Raw genomic sequence first — 22,371 nt, forward strand, 5'->3', positions numbered from 1 at the left:
TTTTGTGAATTAACTGGTGTGAATGTTTTTGTAAAAAGACAAAGGTTATACTGTTTCGTAACCGTGGCCAATTGCGACACCATGAGAATTGGTATCTATATGGCCAAAAGCTTGAGGTGGTGTCATTGTATAAATACATGTATTAGGATTCGTATTTACAACTAGTCTAGGTTGGACCAGAGCACAACCTACCTTGCATCACACGTTAATAAAGAAGCCCCCAAGGCTATCTATACAGGTATCGTGTAATCTTTTCAGGATTTTTGATGAAATGATCACGCCGAGAGTCTGCTGGCGGAGTCACGTGGGCTACACATTTCAAACATATTCTATTTCGATTTGGGTTTCATATGGTATGGATAAGCAAGGATATTGGAAATATTAACACTTTCAACAGACAGTTTTATATAAAACAGTTTTGATAATCTTAAACAAAACTGGTATTCTACGTTCAATACTTCTCATCAACGTTCCAACTACATTCTGTATAGGTCACCTTTACACGTGGAACAATATCTGTGCATTGCTATCCTTTACATTTGAGAATATGTTTCAGAAGATTTAGATGTGGAATGTTAGACTTATGACAGAGACAGGAAGACACACTGATCTACCCTACAATTCAAGAGAATGTTCTCATTGCAGGCTTAATGACAAAATATACGTAGAAGATGCAGAAGAAACAAATGTATTTTAGTAAATATATCAGAAATGACAGTGCAGTCAACACATTCATAACTATAATGAACACTCAACATTTACAAATAATACATGACCTCTGTTCATACCTAGTTAATGTGCATAAAATACGAAATAAGTTTAATACCACTTAATATAATTTATTTCCAAGAATACTACAAATGAAGGTGACAGTGCTTTATGTGTGCATACGTCCGTGTATGTGTTTATCTACCTCATACCAAGAACATTACTAATTACATCCTCATTAAGTACGTTCTACTATCTACTTCTACATGTCTGTATTTTGGGCCAATGTCTTCTATATCTAATAAATGGCCTGCATGTTACGGGTGCCACTGGTAGAGCAGGATATGGTCACCTCTTCGCGAACACCTGGTATCATCACTGTCTTATAGTGATTCATAAACACCTGCTCATGACAGTCGGAATCGTACAATGGAATTTGCTTTCAGTAGATATTTCTTATCATTATGGTCATGTTTTGTCGCTTCCGTATAGCCCGTTTACATCCTTACTCTTTTATGAGTATTTTCCATTATATATAGTGCCAAATAAAGTCAAATGTTATTTTCGCAATAAGTTGGCCTATTTATTGAAATTTGTTACTGAATCAAGTGTTTCAAATTGTTCTGTATTATCACAATAATTAAAATCAACTGTTTCAAATGGTTATATAATGCTGATACAATCTCTTCTCCTTAATAGGTATCAACCATTACATTGTAAGTTAGTCTTCATTTAAAGTTTAGGCCACAGGCTATATCAAAGTGTTTACCAAAAATAATGGAGATATATACATGTAACCAGACAAGTTGTTCATATAAGCGAAGATCTAAGGCGCAGAGCTTTGAAGACATGCGTGACTCAGTGTTGCAGAGTAGGTACATTCAAGACATTAACATGTTAAACTTATGTTGGGATGGATTTACATCGAATTTCTGAGGTATGTACTTATATCTCAGATTTTTTATATACATTGCATATTAGAATAAAATGACATTCATCCTCGATATATTGGCGTTTGCATATTAAACACAATCTGTCTTCTTTAGGGTCTTTTATATCCTATATCTGCCAGTCTCCATTCTAAACTGGTGTAAGCAGCATCTCATTTGAGTAAGTGCAAAATTTGGAAATAGACTAATCCTTGATATAAGTTTTGAGAAAATATATGAATTGAATATATGATAGCGATTTAGAGCTTGGTGCCACGACTGCACGCCAATCTTGCTCATATGAACACTTAAGTCTAAACTGAAGTTCCGACAGAAAGTTCGAAACATTATTTACATTACTCGTACATGGCTTGAGTGCGCACCGACACGGGGACGCAGAGGGTTGTGGGTTTTCGTGTATGTATTCTAGTTCAACTTTACATCCCATTCTCAGTATAAATTACTTTTTGTTGTTGTTTTTGTTACATTTGGGATAGGTGAAATGATTTGATGTAATTGTTTCAGGGGAAGTTTAAAAGTATGTAGATGTTACGGTGAATATATATGTATATTTGCAATGAAAAGATACACGATACGATGTGATGACATAAGGCTTGCCGTGGTCACGTGGTCGACCCCCCGCTGATATTCATTGACGTAGCAAGTCCAGTATTATAACCTGGATTATCAATAGGTTCAAAGGTGACTGTTTAAGTAAGTTTAACGTCATCATGATCTGCACATGCAGCGTGCACTTTGGTCCACATTCTTGAGGATTCGCTATACTACGAACCTTAATAAGGCTAGCATTTAGGTCCGTGGTTATACGCAGTGTAAAACGGTTTCAGTATAGTGTACCATGCATTTTCCTGTAGTCTGTTTCACATTCTTTGAACCATATTCCCACCCCCAGCCCTTAGCCCAAAATGAAGCAAGTCTAGGTTTTCTACAGGTTCAAATTCAGGTTCTGAATCTTCCATCTCACTGGCGCAGCTTTCAATTTACATGGACTAAATAATAAACATCACACTATAGCCCCTCGTGGTATAACCGAATACTGCTGACTACAGACCGCCGTGGTATAACCAACATATTGCTGACTATAGACCGACGTGGTATAACCAACATATTGCTGACTATAGACCGCCGTGGTATAACCAACATAATGCTTACTATAGACCGCCGTGGTATAACCGAATACTGCTGACTACAGACCGCCATGGTATAACCAACATATTGCTGACTATAGACCGCCGGGGTATAACCAACATATTGCTGACTATAGGCCGACGTGGTATAACCGAATACTGCTGACTATAGACCGCCGGGGTATAACCAACATATTGGTGACTACAGACCGCCGTGGTATAACCAACATATTGCTGACTATAGACCGCCGTGGTATAACCAACATAATGCTTACTATAGACCGCCGTGGTATAACCGAATACTGCTGACAACAGACCGCCGTGGTATAACCAACATATTGCTGACTATAGACCGCCGTGGTATAACCAACATAATGCTTACTATAGACCGCCGTGGTATAACCGAATACTGCTGATAACAGACCGCCGTGGTATAACCAACATATTGCTGACTATAGACCGCCGGGGTATAACCAACATATTGCTGACTATAGGCCGACGTGGTATAACCGAATACTGCTGACTATATACCGCCATGGTATAACCAACATATTGCTGACTATAGACCGCCGTGGTATAACAGAATACTGCTGACTACAGACTGCCGTGGTATAACCGAATACTGCTGACTACAGACCGCCGTGGTATAACCAACATATTGCTGACTATTGACCGCCGGGGTATAACCAACATATTGCTGACTATAGGCCGACGTGGTATAACCGAATACTGCTGACTATATACCGCCATGGTATAACCAACATATTGCTGACTACAGACAGCCGTGGTATAACCAACATATTGCTGACTATAGGACGACGTGGTATAACCGAATACTGCTGACTACAGACCGCCGAGGGAATAACCGAATCCTGCTGACTACAGACCGCCGTGGTATAACCAATATAATGCTGACTATAGACCGCCGTGGTATAACCAACATATTGCTGACAGTAGTGAGTGAGTGAGTGAGTATGGTTTAACGCCGCTTTTAGCAATATTCCAGCAATATCACGGCGGGGGATACCAGAAATGGGTTTCACACATTGTACTCATGTGGGGAATCGAACCCGGGTCTTCGGCTTGACGAGCTAACGTTTTAACCACTAGGCTACCCGACCGCCCCTACTGAGTTTAGACCGACGTGGTTTAACCGAGATATTGCTGACTACAGACGTCGGTGCTGTGACCGAGATTCTGCATGACCAAAAATAAATCAGTTCGCTATTGAGAATAACCTCGTACCACAGTTCTCCCTAGATGGTACCCGACAAGGAATCAGTTCACCACTGAGGATAATTCCCTACCACAACCCCACTATAATGGTGTGCACTGGGTACCCGACAGGAAATCGGACCACTATAGTGTATAACGCCCTACCTCAGTCCTTTTCTTCCTAAATGTTGTGCAGCGGGTACCCAACAGGACATCGGACCACTATAGTGTATAACGCTCTACCTCAGTCCTTTTCTTCCTAAATGTTGTGCAGCGGGTACCCGACAGGAAATCGGACCACTATAGTGTATAACGCCCTACCTCAGTCCTTTTCTTCCTAAATGTTGTGCAGCGGGTACCCGACAGGAAATCGGACCACTATAGTGTATAACGCCCTACCTCAGTCCTTTTCTTCCTAAATGTTGTGCACTGGGTACCCGACAGGAAATCGGACCACTATAGTGTATAACGCTCTACCTCAGTCCTTTTCTTCCTAAATGTTGTGCAGCGGGTACCCGACAGGAAATCGGACCAATATAGTGTATAACGCTCTACCTCAGTCCTTTTCTTCCTAAATGTTGTGCAGCGGGTACCCGACAGGAAATCGGACCACTATAGTGTATAACGCTCTACCTCAGTCCTTTTCTTCCTAAATGTTGTGCACTGGGTACCCGACAGGAAATCGGACCACTATAGTGTATAACGCTCTACCTCAGTCCTTTTCTTCCTAAATGTTGTGCAGCGGGTACCCGACAGGAAATCGGACCACTATAGTGTATAACGCTCTACCTCAGTCCTTTTCTTCCTAAATGTTGCGCAGCGGGTACCCAACAGGACATCGATTCACTACAAGGTATTTCGCCACACCTTAGTTGTCTGAATAACTTCACTATATTATACTGTCCTGCCGGGTTTTATCGATCGTTATAAACTATAAACCCTGGCGAGTCACGTATATGATGTGAATAACGACACTCCCTTTTACACGGAGATAAACACATTTATTCAGGATTCTCCTACAGTGCAAAAAATACCACGTTTCACCCTGAGAAGGATATATCATGTAGATGTCGTTAACACCTTCACAGGGATATACAGTGCAGTTATAAAGACTTCCCACCACTGTTTTATCAAATTAAAAAACCCACAACCTCCACGCACGTTACTGATACGTTGAAAGGCCCCTGTGGAATGTTAAGCCGCGTGTTCGGATTACGAAGGTCACTGGCAACTATTTGTAGCATTGGTCGGTCAGTCATGTAAGCGTTCAGTGTAATCGGATGTGGAACGGTTGCTGTGACAAATCCAAGTGTGAGCTTGCAATATACCTACATAGTATTTTTAGCCGTGAGGCAATATCTTTACTCTACGATGCAAAAAAGAGTTTACCATAAATACATATTTCAAAACACTGCGAGGGCTTTGACTGCAGTTGTTTGTTTGTTTGGTGTTTAAATACCGCACTCAGCAATATTCCAGCTATATGACGACGGTCTGTAAATAATCGTGCCGATGCCATATGGTAGGTGTGAAGATGCATGCGCACCACATATCGTGTTCTCGTTCAAGTCATGACCTATTAAGGAATCACAAAAAATATGTTTCAAAATATACCTCATGAATTTCCTTCAACCTTTGTCCATGTTTATATCTGTTTGTTTTGACCTTCCTCGCGATGGACAGGGGTTTGAGTCGCGGTATGTTTCCGGTGCGTATGACTAGACTGATGCGTGGATGGCCGTCGACCTGCAAAGGATGTTGACAGTGACGGATCGTCTGCTGACAGGACATCCGTGACGTCACGACACCGGTCACTTATTTCCTCCATGTGTCTCAAATTAAATGCGCATAACAATCGCTGTGTGACAAAAGGTCACACCATGTGCAGCTCCCAGTACTTTGGTTTTTATTCCACTTCAGTAATAGATGGTTATTGAGCACTTATAACCAGTGCCATTTCTGTATCAGAGGCACTGATCGCCAACTCACGGAGCACGATCTCCCTGCGCACCAGCTGATGAAGCATGAGGAACGTCAATGCCTACAAACTGATGGAGCACGCTCCATCTCATTGCCCACATGATTTCGGTCTTAACAAAAAAAGAATCTGTTCGGTTTCGTGGATAGCAGCAAGCAAAATGTCGTGATAGGGGACTGTTGGGTAGCCCAGTGGATAAAGGGTTCGCACGTCACACCGAAAACCCGGGTTCGATTTCCAACTTGAGAGCACTTTGTGAAGCACACTTAATGTATTCCTTGATTGAATATTGCTCTCACTCACTATATATAGGCTTTGTAGAACAGTGTCGCATCGCATTGAGAAATGACACCCATTTTAGAATAGTTTGACACAAGATGGTTACTACTGTGTGAATTTAGAGTCGATGATACGTAAACTGAAGCGAGGGGCAAGCTATTGAACCGGTTCAGACCGCGCGTATTTATCTGAGATCGGACCCAACGTTAGTATGGCTGTCGATACTCTGAGTCCTACCCTTCCCTGTACCTACGTCTGTCAGACATAAGACAGTAACATGCACAGGTATATTGTGGACGTACATGTTGAAGTTATTTATTCAATTGAAAGCTGTTTACATAACGCACTACTGTCGTCGAAGCACTGTCGAACGTCTCGTCTATCGGCTCGTCTAAGACTATCACAAAATAGGACAGCTAAGGATGAACTTTAACCTTACCCACCCCCATCCAACCCTGAACTTAGTGCAAAGGACAAACACATTGAGAGACCCCCCACTTCTTAGACCCGCCCACTGCAGAGGAAGGGGCTTTATAGCCATACAATATTCCCGGGAAAAAGCGCGCTACTGATAAGGAGCTGACAGTATGTAGGTACATGTAGATAGTTTACACTGGCACATCGCCAGTCCGCTCGGCACGCGAAAACAACGTTGCTATTGTTCTTTTCAAGTAAATCTTTGTTACCCCTGAGAGTTACCTCCCCTTGCTACAACCCGACAAGTGTACGTTGGTAGTGGGGTGGGTAAGATTTTATATTTGTGGATTAGACGAGTTGGCAATGCGCCCGTCTTTACATAGAGTGTTCAGTGTTCGAACCTCAACCAGTCGCCAGCTGACATTTCTTAAGGATTGCATTGTCAGCGGTAGAGTGTGATTCTATGAAGGCTAGTCGCACCTCAGTGCTCCCGAAGGCTGGCAGACAATCAGTAGGCTTTGTCCGCCATTGAATCCCAGGCACACGCGTTATGCTGGCGACAGAGCGGAGGTATGGTCTGGCAGAGATGTGTCCATATTCATGCCTGACACTTTACAAGAGTCTCGGACACAGGTCAACTCTATACCTGTCGAGACGCCACGAGGTCAAACAACAAGACGGCCATTGTATAGAGCCAGTATCGGGGTCAGGCAAGAACCCATGGCCACGGTCAAAACAGAATTGGCCATTGTTGACGACCCGTGATCATTATCACGTCCTTCAACGAGTGACATACAGTTAGGGAATGGTGCAGGACGTTTTGAAAATGTGTGAGGCATAGTCTATAAAGGATTGTATATTTATAAGGTCATTATGGAAAATGGCAGTTAGGGCGTTCAACTACATGTACTTATGGCTAAGCATTGAAATGTATAACCGATTGCAGTCCTGTTTCAGATGAAGTAGCAATACTGAGTGTGATCAGAATATGGGTGGGTGAAAAGGCCAGAACCCTGAGATAAGAACGCGGGACAGTTTTATTTGTTTGTTGTTTCACTGGGCACCATCAATACTCCAGCTCTATCACGGAGGCATGTTCATAATTACGCCAAGCAAATCAGTCACTGGAAGTCACCGAGCCTGGCCAAAACCTAGGACAAACGTAGTACTGTTCTTACCCAACAGAAAGACCTTCATGTGGACACGCAGTGATATGCAACAATGAAGCTTCTAATGCTTGGGGCGGTGCTCGGATAGCCTCGTGATTAAAGCGTTGGCTCGCTACGACGCCGATGCCGCGTTCGATATCCAATACGGAGATGTATTTATGAAGCCCATGCTTGGTTTCCATGGTCGTTCACAAAGAATATGTGATCGTGTTCTTTACCGTGCATACATTTTGCAATGTTGCCACGTCAGAATGTATACCGTACATGTTACATGAAATCTTACACCTTTAGGATCTTGTACTTTACCGTGCATACTTTACACGATGTTGCCACCACCAGGATATACAGCCCTGTGCCCCACAGTGCATACCGCATGTAATATTGCCAGAGTCAGGATACTTAATTATGCACTTTACTGTGAATACTATATACAATGCCGCCACCATCTGGATATATAACCTTGTACCTAACCTTGCATGACTCATCTATATACAATGTTGCAACGCTACCGTCCATATAACATGCAATGCATATTTTGTAGACCCGTGAAGATCCGGGCAGATAATACGTCTTCAGCAACCCATTCTTGCCGTAAGAGACGACTATGCTTGTCGTAAGAAGCAACTAACGAGATCGGGTGGTCAGGCTTGCTGACCTGGTTGATGCATGTCATCGTATCCCAATTGCGTAGATCGATGCTCATGATGTCAACTTTCAAGTATATACAGTACTTCGTAGCAAATATCTCAAGAAACAAAAAGTAAAACGTAGCTTTTGTAATAAAACTGGTCTGGTTATTTTTTTTCCAATTTGACCTACTTTGCCAATACATCCGCCTACTATTAACTCATTAAGCAATAATCACCCCAACTATGTACGCTTAATTCTGTCCATTGTCTTCTGTCTTTTTGGCTTCCTCTTCGCGTGTTCTCTGTCCATGGTGTTGTTACAGTTTTATCAGGATCGCTGACGTGGTTGATGCATGTCATCGATCCCAATTGCGTGGACCGATGCTCATGACATCAATCACTTGATTGTCTGGTCCAGACTCGATTAGTTACAGACCGCCGTCATATAGCTGGAATATTGCTGAGTGCGGCGTTAAACAACAAACAAACATATTTTGTAAGTGTGGAACAAGCATGCCGCAGTAGGTAAACAGGCGATAGGTTATAGGCTGAGTGGAAAAGGGACTAAGGCACACATATGACAGCTTTCCGCATCAGTAAATAAGGCATATTGTCCCAAGTTATAAACAAGTGTAATGAAACGTGAATGTGAAAGGATTTGACATTGAACATATGAAAAGAAAGTTCAGTTCTTGATCCCCATCCGTTGCTTTATATCTTGCACTCTTCCAGGTATACACACATCTGTAGCCTAAAATATCGCGCTTGTGGAACCCAGAGACGAGCCGAAGCAAACACGCCCAGCTCCGAATTTATGAATGATCAGAATTATCGATTTGTATGTACTGCCCCACCCCCGTCGCGTCTGGCCCACCAGGGAGGTATTGGCTCACTACAGAGAGAAAGAGTGGAATGTCATTGACGACTGTACATAGGGCTGCAGACAGTCTGCCTCAATAGGGGATCGCATAGCTGCATATTGTACATATACCAATATACAGGGACAGTGAAACCAATGGTGTGATTCAAATTACAGCAGCAGATAACGGTAGAAACGTTGTATATCACACCCTGAATGATTGAATATTGTCACCGTCACACCCAGAGTCAAAATCTGGTTCACATATAATGTTTAGATATGATAAACAGCACAGCTATTTCCTTTTGATCTTCTGAATCATTTCCGAAAATATGCCAGTTTGGTTCAGCAAAGAGCTGTTTTTGTTGAGCTTCTGAAGCATGCTTGATGTAGGTGGTGTTATGTACCTGACATGCGAACGTCTACTTTCACTGCTGTGACCGGTGATTTAGATGGGTGCTGGAATGCACCTAAATGTCCCGCTCACATAACTCAAGGATACTGCACAGACATAATGTAATACTGGAATGCTTCGTGGCCATTGACATAAGGTGTTACAGTTGTAATTAGCGAACAAGAGTGTCACAAATGTTCGAGTATTGAACCTATAAGATTTCAGGGAAATACACTACTGGGGACGAGTGAGTGAGTGTGGGTTTCCGCCATTCTTGGCAGTAAGCCAGTTATATCACTGCAGGGGACATCATTGTCTACACAGAGAACCCAGGAGGAGGATCGAACCTTGACCTACGACGTGACAAGCTTTAACCACTAGGCTACCCCACTCGGTGACAAAGCCAATACGATGAAATTTTTGTGTGTGACTCCGTTGTATTTGCCCTCCCTATGTACAGCAGACAGGATTATGTCTCATGCATATGGCGGCACAGATCATAACTATATGTATATAGCACACAGTCTTGAGCAGGCAAAGGGGACACACACACACTCACGCACGCACACACGCACGCACACACACGCACGCACACACACGCACACACACAGACACCACACACACACACACACACACACACAGAGCAAACTGTCTATATCATATGTCATTACTGCGTGCAACTTGGTGACTTTTATCATCTATATCGTTCAAGATAAGGGAGTGAATAAAAGAAAACATACGAAGTACGTAGGTAATAACTATTGCACCTTCTCTCAGAGGTTTGAGTCACCTAGACGCCATTATTGACGCAATTATGGCAATTGTTGAGGTTTAATGTAATAGATTCTTTCATTATAGACTGAATCTGATCCTAGAGCGTATAACATACCAATATGCACCATATCTTCGTATATAACATACCAATATGCATTTTACCTTCGTATATGACATACCAATATGGATTTTACCTTCGTATATATCCTATCAATATGCATTTTACCTTCGTATATAACATATCAATATGCATTTCACCTTCGTATATAACATACCAATATGCATTTTACCTTCGTATATAACATACCAATATGCATTTTACCTCCGTATATATCATATCAATTTGCATTTTACCTTCGTATATAACATACCAATATGCATTTTACCTTCGTATATATCATATCAATATGCATCTTGACTTCGTATATAACATACCAATATGCATTTCACCTTCACATATAGCATACCAATATGCTTTTAACCTTCACACGTAGCATACCAATATGCATTTTGACTTTGTATGTAACATACCAATATGCATTTGAAGAGCTTAGAGCTAAAAGGGTCCAAAATTCACTTTGGCCCTCTTTGCATATTATTGCATAAATAACATCTATGAGTTCTTGTCTACCTGTAGAAAAAATATTATATGTTTTCATTGATGCGTTTTTGAAATATAGCTACTTAAAATTCTATAAAAAGGCCAAAGTCACTTTCCTAGATTTTGGCCCTTTCAGCTCTTATTTCAGTGTGTTGTTGAGACTAGTTGTCTGAGAGAGATTTTGAAAGTTTGGACAACTTGATATTGTTTCAACTATTTCAACAAAGTTGGTATTAGTTTAAATCATTTAAAAGTACTTCAATAGTACATACCAATATGCATTTTACCTTTTTATATAACATACCAATATGCATTTTACTTTCGTATATAACATACCAATATGCATTTTACCTTCGTAACTTCATCATACCTTCATACTTGACATATGTTACATAATATATCTGCAAGCACTGACATGTAAACCAGCTACACCGTATATAGTGCTCCTATATCACAGCTAGGTATACAACGGTCAGAAATATGGCAAATACACAGTTTTCTCCAACATTCATGAAATACCTACTGTGGCTTGATACTATCGGGTGTTGTGTATGTCTTCCAGTGACTTTTATCATCTATATCGTTCAAGATAAGGGAGTGAATTAAAGAAAACATACGAAGTACGTAGGTAATAACTATTGCACCTTCTCTCAGAGGTTTGAGTCACCCAGACTCCATTATTGACGCTATTATGGCAAATCTTGGCGGTTCATGTAATAGATTCATTCATTATAGACTGAATCTGATCCTAGAGCGTATCAAATAAAGAAAGTGTCACATTCACGTGTAAATCGTGCCGGTTTCGCAAAACACCTGTCAGAATTCAGTACATCGTTGTGACGCACGTCCGTGAAACGCGCATGTGTAAAACAATCTTCCCCTTGAACTGTCAGAGAACAGTGGAAACAGGAGTACAGTGTCAGACCAACACTCCACAAGCCCCGTTCCGCAAGAACTCATTCATGAATGTACAATGTAAAACTGCTTAAGAAAATGCATGTGACGTTATCACAGATACATGGAAACACACTGGACGCATTTATAATGTGGACTGACAAAGAACACAGGACACAAGAAGCGTTAACACTTTGAAATTCCAGACAACAATATTGAATGTTTCGATCATTGTGTGATTTTACATTGTTTGTGCGTTGTTGCCTCTACCCAGCAGATATACTCAGTGTATGTTGACATACAGACGAAAGGATTTACAATGTAAAGTCCCAGGTGTTCTATACAGACCTGTGTCTGTGAGCTGGACACAGACGCTTCGAGTTGTGACAGATACTTCAGTGTGTCGGAATCAATGAAAGTGTCTGATAGGCTGACCCCAGCACACCTATATAATATGTCCTGTTTGGGAAAGTGTTCGTATCGCTTATCAACGGTGAGTGAGTGAGTTAGGTTTAACGCCGCTTTGATTTGTGTTCAGTTGTATCACGTCGTGTCTGTAAAATGCTGCCGGAAAGCCCGAAGTAATGCAGGTCGTGCTGAAACCCATGAGCACGGGTATGGTGCTGACAAACCTAGAAACATATTCAAGGCGATTCTGGGATTAAAATGACCAACGTTCTGTGGATCTTGTGACCTGACAGTTACCCCGTATGACTATGTATGAGGTCTGTCCACGGGCGCCTACCATTGTAAAGAAAGGGGTAGCGGGTGGTCCGTGGTACGATGGATATGTGCATGTCCTGTCTCGGCTTACATAGAATTCTAGTGGCGAGTTCACTAGCACATGATAGTACGTGCTGGTGTGAGGTACCCAATGACTGTGAGGGTGACAGCAAATTTGCATAGATAACAGTAATTTTTAGAGACTTTTAGACTTTTTGAGAATTCTGGGATCGACTTGTCACGCCGACCTCTAACAGTCTTATCAGCCACACCTGTGTCTATGGGAGTGCAGTAAATTTCATCGTCATGCCCTGCACGTGGACAACATGCGTACACCCTAAATACCTGTAGCAAATCAAATATGTTTGCCCAAATTCTGTGCACCGCCTATTTGTCTCAAACGCGTTTTGTGAGTTGGTTCCACTGTTGGAAAACTGTTATGTGATTGAACTCAAAACTAACGAATTGCCCATGATATTTATCATATCAGAAGTGATATCTAAAAATCCGGACAAAGGATAGAGCTGACTTGAGCCATATTTTGTGATATGGTGAAAACAGCCCAGGTGAGCTACTGACTCTTATGCGATAAAACACTGGGAAAGCACAAATTTCATAATTCCCTGTATTCATTGGTGCTAGGTATCGAAAAACAAGGAAACATGTGTAAAATGTTTATAATATCGAGTCCTTAAGTTGTAGTTGTTACCAAGACAACCTTACCGATACCATCACTTGGTATTTTGCCTAAAACTGCAGCCGCATCATGATACACATTTGCAGATGCAGAAAATGAAACATTTATTTTTTTTTTCTTTCTAATTGTATGTAATCGCCACAGCTCTTTCAAATATTTTGTTTTAAAATAGTTAAACCGAAATCGTACGAAAGCATGTTGACGACATGTATAAAATCATACCTTCACAAACGAATTTCTTTAATAAAGAACCAAATTTCAATTCGTTTTCATAAACGAAAATGTACAGAACCAAAACATTCACGTTGTTATGCTGTTTAACAGAACCTTGCATCAACATTGTTATGGCTATATCACGGCGACCTGTAAATTATCTAGGTCAGGCGAACCAGCGGTTGATAACCAGAGCAACCCCCCACGCTGGCGTGGTACGGCGCCCACAGCAGGCAGGTCACATACAGATCTTCATTAGTCGGTACTGGCGCTAAGCATAGCGTACGTGGCATCTATTCGGCCACTACTTAGAAGTTATCTTTATGAATAGTATTAAAGCATTCGATGTGATGTCCATTTTGGTGTCATTTTTTCTTGATTTATTTTGTTCGAATCCTGATCCTCTAGATCTAGAAATTGAAAACGTCCTGACCTGACATGCTGTGTTGTTTCAGAGCTGGAGTGTTTATCCCACCTGTGTCCGACTGGTTTTATACGCTACAAGAAGTATTGCTTCCGGTTCGTCATGCACAGCAAGAAGACGTGGAGGGATGCGCAGAAGTACTGTCAGGACGCTGGCGCAAACCTCATCTTCCTCAACTCCACCAAGAAACACGACTTCGTCGCTAAACATCTCAAGGACAACTTTGGTGAGTTGATAGTTCCTGGACGCTGAAGGGACAGGCTTTTACAATCTTAACGTTCGTATATATCACGGTTCTTCCTGAAGGCTCAGGAAAATGGTCAGTCCCAGCAAGTTTGATCAAGTTTTTCAAGATAGTGAGATAGTGAGGGAGAATGAGATAGTGAGATAGTGAGGGAGAATGAGACAAGGAGATAGTGAGATAGTGAGGGAGAATGACATAATGACATAGTGAGATAGTGAGGGAGAATGACATAATGACATAGTGAGATAGTGAGGGAGAATGACATAAGGAGATAGTGAGATAGTGAGGGAGAATGACATAAGGACATAGTGAGATAGCGAGGGAGAATGACATAAGGAGATAGTGAGATAGCGAGGGAGAATGAGACAAGGAGATAGTGAGATAGTGAGGGAGAATGACATAAGGAGATAGTGAGATAGCGAGGGATAATGACATAAGGACATAGTGAGATAGCGAGGGAGAATGAGACAAGGAGATAGTGAGATAGTGAGGGAGGATGAGACAAGGAGAGAGCGAGATAGTGAGGGAGAATGACATAAGGAGATAGTGAGGGAGAATGACATAAGGAGATAGTGAGATAGTGAGGGATAATGACATAAGGACATAGTGAGATAGTGAGGGATAATGACATAAGGACATAGTGAGATAGTGAGGGAGAATGACATAAGGATATAGTGAGATAGTGAGGGAGAATGACATAAGGAGATAGTGAGATAGCGAGGGAGAATGAGAGAAGGAGATAGTGAGATAGCGAGGGAGAATTAGAATGCGGGGGCACAGTCATATTGTTCGTGTGCGAAGGCTGCCTGTACTGTCATGGATGAACGCCCATTTCTGGTGTCCCCCCGCCGTGATATTGCTGGAATGTTGCTAAAAGCGGCGTAAAACTATACTCACTGAATGAAGGGACCCTCTATACAGTCGTTTCCTTGGTCGTTTCCACAGAGAAACGGCCATACATATCAATCATATGTTCTCTCCAGCTGGTTGGAATAGGCCGATCTATATTGAATATATGTTGTGGGCATTTCTGTGTGGCCCCGGCTAGCGCGTCCGCGTCAATATATGCTTATAAATATGCATGCGTATATCTATTTCGTTAAGGCATGTTTACGTCTAAAGGTAACCGTTTGAAGGTCGGTGTGAATGTTTATCTATTCGGGAAGATTTACACAGTATGGACGGCAGGGGCTCCTTGAACAAAACAATGTCAAGAAGACGAGATCGGACTTTTAAGCGGTGCCTAGAAAGTACAAGAATATTCTGAAGCATGATCTACACTGGAAGGTCCCGGAAGCTGAAGACATAGGGTTTGACGGTGTTAACTGTTTCTGTATAGCAGAGTTATTCCTGGAGGCTCGGGCAAATTATCAGTACTATTAAGTGTTATCAGACAGATCAAATTCGAGTCTGTTTGTCAAATGATTTTATGTACTGGAAAGATAACAGCAACGTTTATCTTATATCTCAATTTCAATGAAGGAGCCCGTTTCATTGCCTGCAGTAACCTGAAGATGCATTCGTGACCAACTCGTGTCGTTCCGGGACAAGCCGAATAGCGACTCGTGCCCCTCATGGCCATTTTTGTGACAGGGTTCCGTCTTAGCGCAAATGGGCATACCTAAAACAATTGTCAACTCGTTGCGTAATGGTTCACATATGCTTCCCCATACATTATATATATTGCAGATGCAATTTAAAGCACGTCGGGACATGCGGTATTATACAGTATGATTGAATACATTTAACTGTGTCTTTGTTATATTTTTAGATGCAATACATGTGTAAAATCAAAAGTTATTTCTGAGGTATTCTTTGACGGAGAACTTGAAATCATACGCGCATTCCGATTGGTTTGTTGTATTTTCGCACATAACATTCATCGATAAGGGGAAGAGTCATCTTGCGGTTACGGAAAGGGGCGAGTGGTGACGAATGCTGGAGATGGACAACAAGCCGGGAAATATAGTCCCCCGTTACTATGGAAAAGCAATTTCCAAACTATGATATACAGTCCACGGAACAATGAAAAGATATCTAGTGTTAGCAAAAGGACATTTCCAAACATATATCGCTAAAAGCAGATTCCTCTTTTGTAGTCGCATTGCACGGCGGGAACCAGTTTATATGAGAAGGCTTGTAAATGCAGGTGTCGCAATGAACGGCACGCACCATTGAATGAGGATGTTGACCCGTGATATGCTAATCGAGATAGAAAAGGGCGTATGGAGGATAAACACATAGAAACTAACATAGAAACGTTTACCCCTTTGGTTTCATTATGCAAAGGGTCTTAATCAGAGCGTCTCTGGGATTCGAACCCACGGACAAAAGATGTTAGTACGCCTAATGAACGCAAGAGACAGCGAATCGCTACGCCTTACACGACGGGGCCACCCCGTGCCCCTGATTAACGCACTGAAAACCGAGACCCGTCATATGTATGACGTCATGGTTGAGGTGTTGCCACGTCACCCTGAAGATTTCCGCATGTTTCATTGTTAAGTAACAGGTGCCCCCAGCTGTGATGTACAATTTCCTAAAAATCACGTGACATCTTACTCTTTCTCCTCTACTGTGGCTGTTATGATGGATAAGGGCAGTTGTGTATTAATAAACAATCCAATTTTAAGTTTGTATTTGATGGAAGTTTAAAATGAGTCCATCAACCAGGTTTTTTTCCTGGAAAGGGACAGAAATACGGCTCTACTTCTTGAATGATGTATGCATGTAATGTATATACGCACTGTTACGGGTTTTCGACATTGGTCTTGAAGTATAAGCGGTTACTGACAGACAATTAAAAATCACCGAATGTTTGTATTATTTCATAACTTTAAATGGCTATAAATGCACTATTTAGGTAGTTTTGAGGTATTTTAATGATGCTGTCGAATGCACATTTCCAATAGCTTTCCATATACCTATAACACATGGTATGGTTTCCAAAAGTCGTCATGTGCGGCCCCTAATGCATTATGGTCGGAAATGACGTTTGAACCCCGTTTGGACGTGCAGAGGATGTGCAGTTGTGTTGTTGTTGGGTCGGGGGCGTGTTGTGTCGGCGACACATCTGCATCATCTGTCACGAGATTAATGATCATATTTTACCACGAGTTATGTAAATACCGTCATGTGAATGATGGCGTGGAATATCGTATTCATCACGTTAATTTCGTAATTTGTCATATTTCATACTTCATAATGGAGCAACTGACAGTGTAATTAGCACCATTAAGCGGAGATGTGGGTTGGTGGCAACTGCGTTGTACGTGTTTCTCACGACCAAACGGTTTCATAATTCCGCAACACAAACAAACAACATGTTAGTCAGGGTTGTGTATTGTATAGAATGTGGCATTGTAAACTGTGGAACCCAGTCAAACCGCACCATTCCTGCGAGTGCCGTCCAGATTAACGCATCATGACTACGAGTGAGTGAGTGAGTGAGTTGGGTTTAACGCCGCTTTTAACAGTATTCCAGTTATATCGCGGCGTGTCAGCTAAATATGGGAGGAAAGCCCCAAGTGATGCAGGTCTCAGACTTTTACCACTTTGGTGAAACCCACGAGCACGGGTATGAAATATATATCCCAATGCCATGTGGAATGTCATCTGTTAGATAACGTTCTGTGTTCCACATAGATTTGTACTGAGCATAGTAATTACATTTTGAAGATAATTCCATTGAAGAATGCCAGTTTTGACACAGATTATCTGATAGTATTTGCTGAAATTCATTTCAGGAATAATGTTTCACATCTCATCAAGTGATTTTAGCATTTAGAAGGCTTGACGAGGTAATCTGTGAGTTTCAAGATGAAGAAGTCTGCACCAATATTTTACTGCTCCTCATATAGATATACTGCAGAGGGAGTATTATTAGGTGTATTCTTAGAGAGACGAAGACACCGTTTACAGAAAGATATTTGCATATTTTCAATTAATTTGTTGTACGATGTTACCCAAACTTGGGCTCTGTTACATAAGATCGGAACGACAACACTGTCAAATATTTTAGAGGCATTTTGAAATTGTTATAGTACTCTATGTCTTACTAGGCTTTCCCCTGATGAAGGAGCAAGAATGAGTGAGTGAGTGAGTATGGTTTTACGCCGCTTTTAGCAATATTTTAGCAATATCACGGCGGGGGACACCAGCAATGGGCTTCACACATTGTACCCATGTCGGGAATCGAACCCGGGTCTTCGGCGTGACGAGCGAATGCTTTAACCACTCGGCTACCCGACCGCCCGAAGGAGCAAGAAGTAAAGAATAAAAGAAGTTTCTATCCATAAAACCGTGTCATGTATTCATGTTCTCCCAACTTCTAAATGCCTATCAACGACTATCAATGATAGGTATCAATTTTCAGTGGATAGTAGTTGATGAATCTGATTGAGTTGTTTGCTTCAGCTGTTCGACTACTGAACGTCTTACTCCATGACAAGATGGGAGTGAAAACCGTTCCTAAATAATGCTATAAATTCACAACTTCAATGTTTTCTCCTTTGGAATACCATTTTTCGTAGCTTTTCAATAGTCCACCTCGTAGAAACACAATAGCGTCAGTTTTGTTTAGATTAACATCCATTAGAGTGGATATACAGAAACTTTCAAGAACAGTTATTTTCTTTTGTATCTGTAAAGCACTGTCCGCAGTGTCGTCCGCGAATAATAATTCAAACAGTTGGGTATCTCACTACTGATAAATATGCCTTGACCTCCATTTTTTTCAACATCACTGTGAGTTCTTTTAAAAAGATAATAAAATCTTTGGGGTTCAAAACACATCCCTGAGTTGTGCCGACATTACAGGTGAAATAGTCATAAAGACCATCCTTCAGTCGAACACATGATGATAAGTTAGAGTACATCGATGCTAGTAATCATAGAAAGTTCCCATTTATTCCCACTCAATTTAAGCTTTTTAAAAGAATGGTGTGGATTACTCTGTCGAAAGCCTACGAAAAGTCAATAAAGATGCCGTAAAATCTCCCCTTGGTCTTTGGGATGTATTTCTGTACAGTTACTTGAAGAATAAATATTTGGTCTGTGTTGGAACATCCGGGTCTAAAACCTGCTTGTGTTAACATAAGATACTGTTATTGTCACACCAGGACTGGAGGCGTCTGTCTAGAATGGAAATCAATACCTCACATACAGTATCAATGAGAGATTAATCATCTGGTTCATCCTTATTACCTCCCTTGAATACGTGACCGCTTATGCTCCTCCCCCAATCTTGTGTATCCAGTACGTAACAATATATCTCAGTAGTAGTTATGTCATGTGTGAAACGATATTAAATTAGTTTCATATATAAATATATAATTATAAATTCATATTTTTCTATTAACATGCATGTTGTGAGAGTGGCGAGTATGGCAGTACATGCTTACACCTTTCCCGAACAGCTGGGGTCTTCATTGATTTTCAGTGATCCATTTAAATAATGTTCACTGCTGTTTTACCTTTTACGCCCAATGGAATATGTGTCGTCGGATAATCAAGACAGGTTATTCTCTGGCGTTGACGTTTTATATTTAATGCCAACATGTAAAGTGACATTTGGACAAGAATTGCTTATTCTACTATGCACACACTCGCCGAAACACATTGTATGAAGTGTTTATAACATGTCTACATTTCCCTTGTAGCCAGCCATGCAGAGACCGTGTTTACATCCGGGATCCACTGTGACACCACGTTTCTTCCATACAGTTGGGAGCCAGGGAAAAAGAAGCCGACATACGACAACTTGGAGTGGCGCTGGGAGGGGAAGAGAAGCATGGTCGGAACCGATCCTTCGGTCCTTCAGTGGTGTGATGGCAACATTCCTACGAAGTTGCAATTCACGGATCTCAACACCTGCCTCATCCTGTCTAAGACTTGTGACTGGAAGTGGTCTGCGGGCAAGTGTCAGGTTGAACGGCCTTTTATCTGTGAAATGAAGTTGGATCCAGGGAAGAGGACTTGTATGAACTGCTAGAAGGCGGCTGAATGTCTGAACTGGTAAACAGGCCGTGTGAACGGTTCAGCGTGTCTTTTAAAACCACTCCAGGTGTAAAGAGAACGTTGATGTTCCAGCGTGTTCTTTTAAAATCAGAAGTACGTTGTATAGGCCGAGTTGATCAAAGCGACACAGAGTGAAAACGTCATCAGAAGGACGCCGGTGATGACTGTGTTAAACCGCGCATGTTCTAAATAAGTTACAGATGACATATATCTGCATTTTTAAAATATTTTTTTTATTACTGGGCGGTTGCGCCGAGTTCCGAATAGAAAGTCTGTCTGCAGCGACAACATGGACGATGTGATGGTAGACAAGTGTATAGTGACTGTGTGTATGTATTGAGCAGAAACGAGTATGCAAGGTCAAGTTTTAATTTCCATATCCGTTGAACGTTTGAGTGTAGAGCATGCACAGTTGATACTTACGTAGCACGGGTCTGAGGCAACGCTTGGTCTATTTACTGGAGTCACGCTGCAACTCGGCAAGCGTAATTCTTGATGGGACGAGTTGAAGACAAGTTGAGCTCTGTGAGACGATGATCTTCTTGGGACAAGTTGAAGACTTCTGTAACTTCTGATGGCCCTTTACGTTTTCACCACCTTTACCTTTCACCAAATGACCTTGACATTGCTTGGTAGTTTCAGACCGAGGCTAGTGTTGGACAGTCCTGGGCGTGTACTATTTTCAGCTGTTTTGAAGAACTTGTACAGAACCCTTCGTGCCATATACGGATGATTGGTGTAGTCAGCGATTAGTATGTACATTGTATAGTCTTTGTTGTATGTTTACAAACCACGTTATATTCAACCCTAGTTATTTCATTTATGTTTATATTTTTGTTTGTTAAGTATACGTTTGGCATGTATATGTTTTAAGCGGTGAGTGTATCGATACTGTGTTGCCCCATGCCTTTTGCGCAAACGTTTCAACATGTAAGGGACTGGTCATTTATTATGAGGGGTACGGTTGGATTGGTCTAAGGACTGTAACGTATTTTGATGACCACACACACACACACACACACACACACACACACACACACACTGTATCCACATGAAGCCTTTCATTTAAATTAGATAATGTTCAAATTTATGATTCTTTTATATGAAAAGAAACTGTATCATCCCCCACCACCCACCACCTTGTTGTGATAAATTTTGGCGACCCCATTTTTCGCTGTCATTTCTATCCCACCCCACCCCACCCCTCGTTTCTAATACATGACCAGTCCATAACATATGTGTATACAAAGTATAGACGTCTTTGATAAAGCCACGAGCTATAATACCCCTACTATCCCCTGGACAGTGAACACAATCCTCAGGCTGCTGCAAGTCGGAGCATCACCAGCATCCAGGGAAACAGATCACTCCCTATACGGGTCCCACACCCACTGTTGGGGCAGCTCACTCCAACTGAAGATGTGGAGAGCAAGTTCTGTATTGTTTGTAAGGACGGTTCAGGGCTACACCTGTGTAGTATATAACTGTAGTTACCTATACCAAGGTCCAAGTCGGCATGCCCTTCAACTTTGAAATGCCTATCAAACATTTGACATTCGTTTTAAAACGTTTTCGGGTATAATGAAACACACACACGCACACACGCACACGCACACACACACACACACACGCACACGCACACACGCGCACACGCACACGCACACGCACACACAAACATGACCTTATTTACATCTGGTAAAGTTTATACATAATCTGTGATATTTCTAGAACCATTTTATTGTCTTTGCTTTTCTTTATAGCATATATAATTGTCTCGTCGCTATATAGCTCAAAAGTTTGATTCGACGTAATATCTTCACTCACTCACTCCTCGATGCACGGGCTTCGTTAATGCAAACCGTTTCTCAGTGTTAACTGTACGTCAACTAAACGTGCTCAAACATACATACCTTAGATAACAGATAGATAGTTAAAGCAAATGGTGCACGAAGGTTCATTATTAACGTTCAGTATTGTTGGATTGTAGTCTGATAACTCGCCGAGGCCAAAATATTAATGCGTCTTGTTTAAAAAATTCGTTTTTTTATTCATCGGAAA

The 22,371-nt window shown here is 41.5% G+C and overlaps 1 protein-coding gene across 1 annotated transcript in view; it reads left to right on the forward strand.

Annotated features, from left to right (window-relative positions):
- Window positions 1-21,549, forward strand: part of LOC139446647 (C-type lectin domain family 4 member C-like) — a 51,608-nt gene extending 30,059 nt beyond the window's left edge. Inside the window, exons 2-3 of the mRNA XM_071227953.1 lie at window positions 14,083-14,277; window positions 19,956-21,549. Coding sequence (XP_071084054.1) covers window positions 14,083-14,277; window positions 19,956-20,287 — 527 coding nt within the window. The 3' untranslated portion in view covers window positions 20,288-21,549. The remainder of the gene's footprint in view (window positions 1-14,082; window positions 14,278-19,955) is intronic.
- The last annotated feature ends 822 nt before the right edge of the window (window positions 21,550-22,371 follow it).

Source organism: Haliotis cracherodii, unplaced genomic scaffold (assembly GCF_022045235.1).
Source record: "Haliotis cracherodii isolate W230 unplaced genomic scaffold, xgHalCrac1.p SCAF_1, whole genome shotgun sequence".
NCBI classification, from domain to species: Eukaryota; Metazoa; Mollusca; class Gastropoda; order Lepetellida; family Haliotidae; genus Haliotis; species Haliotis cracherodii.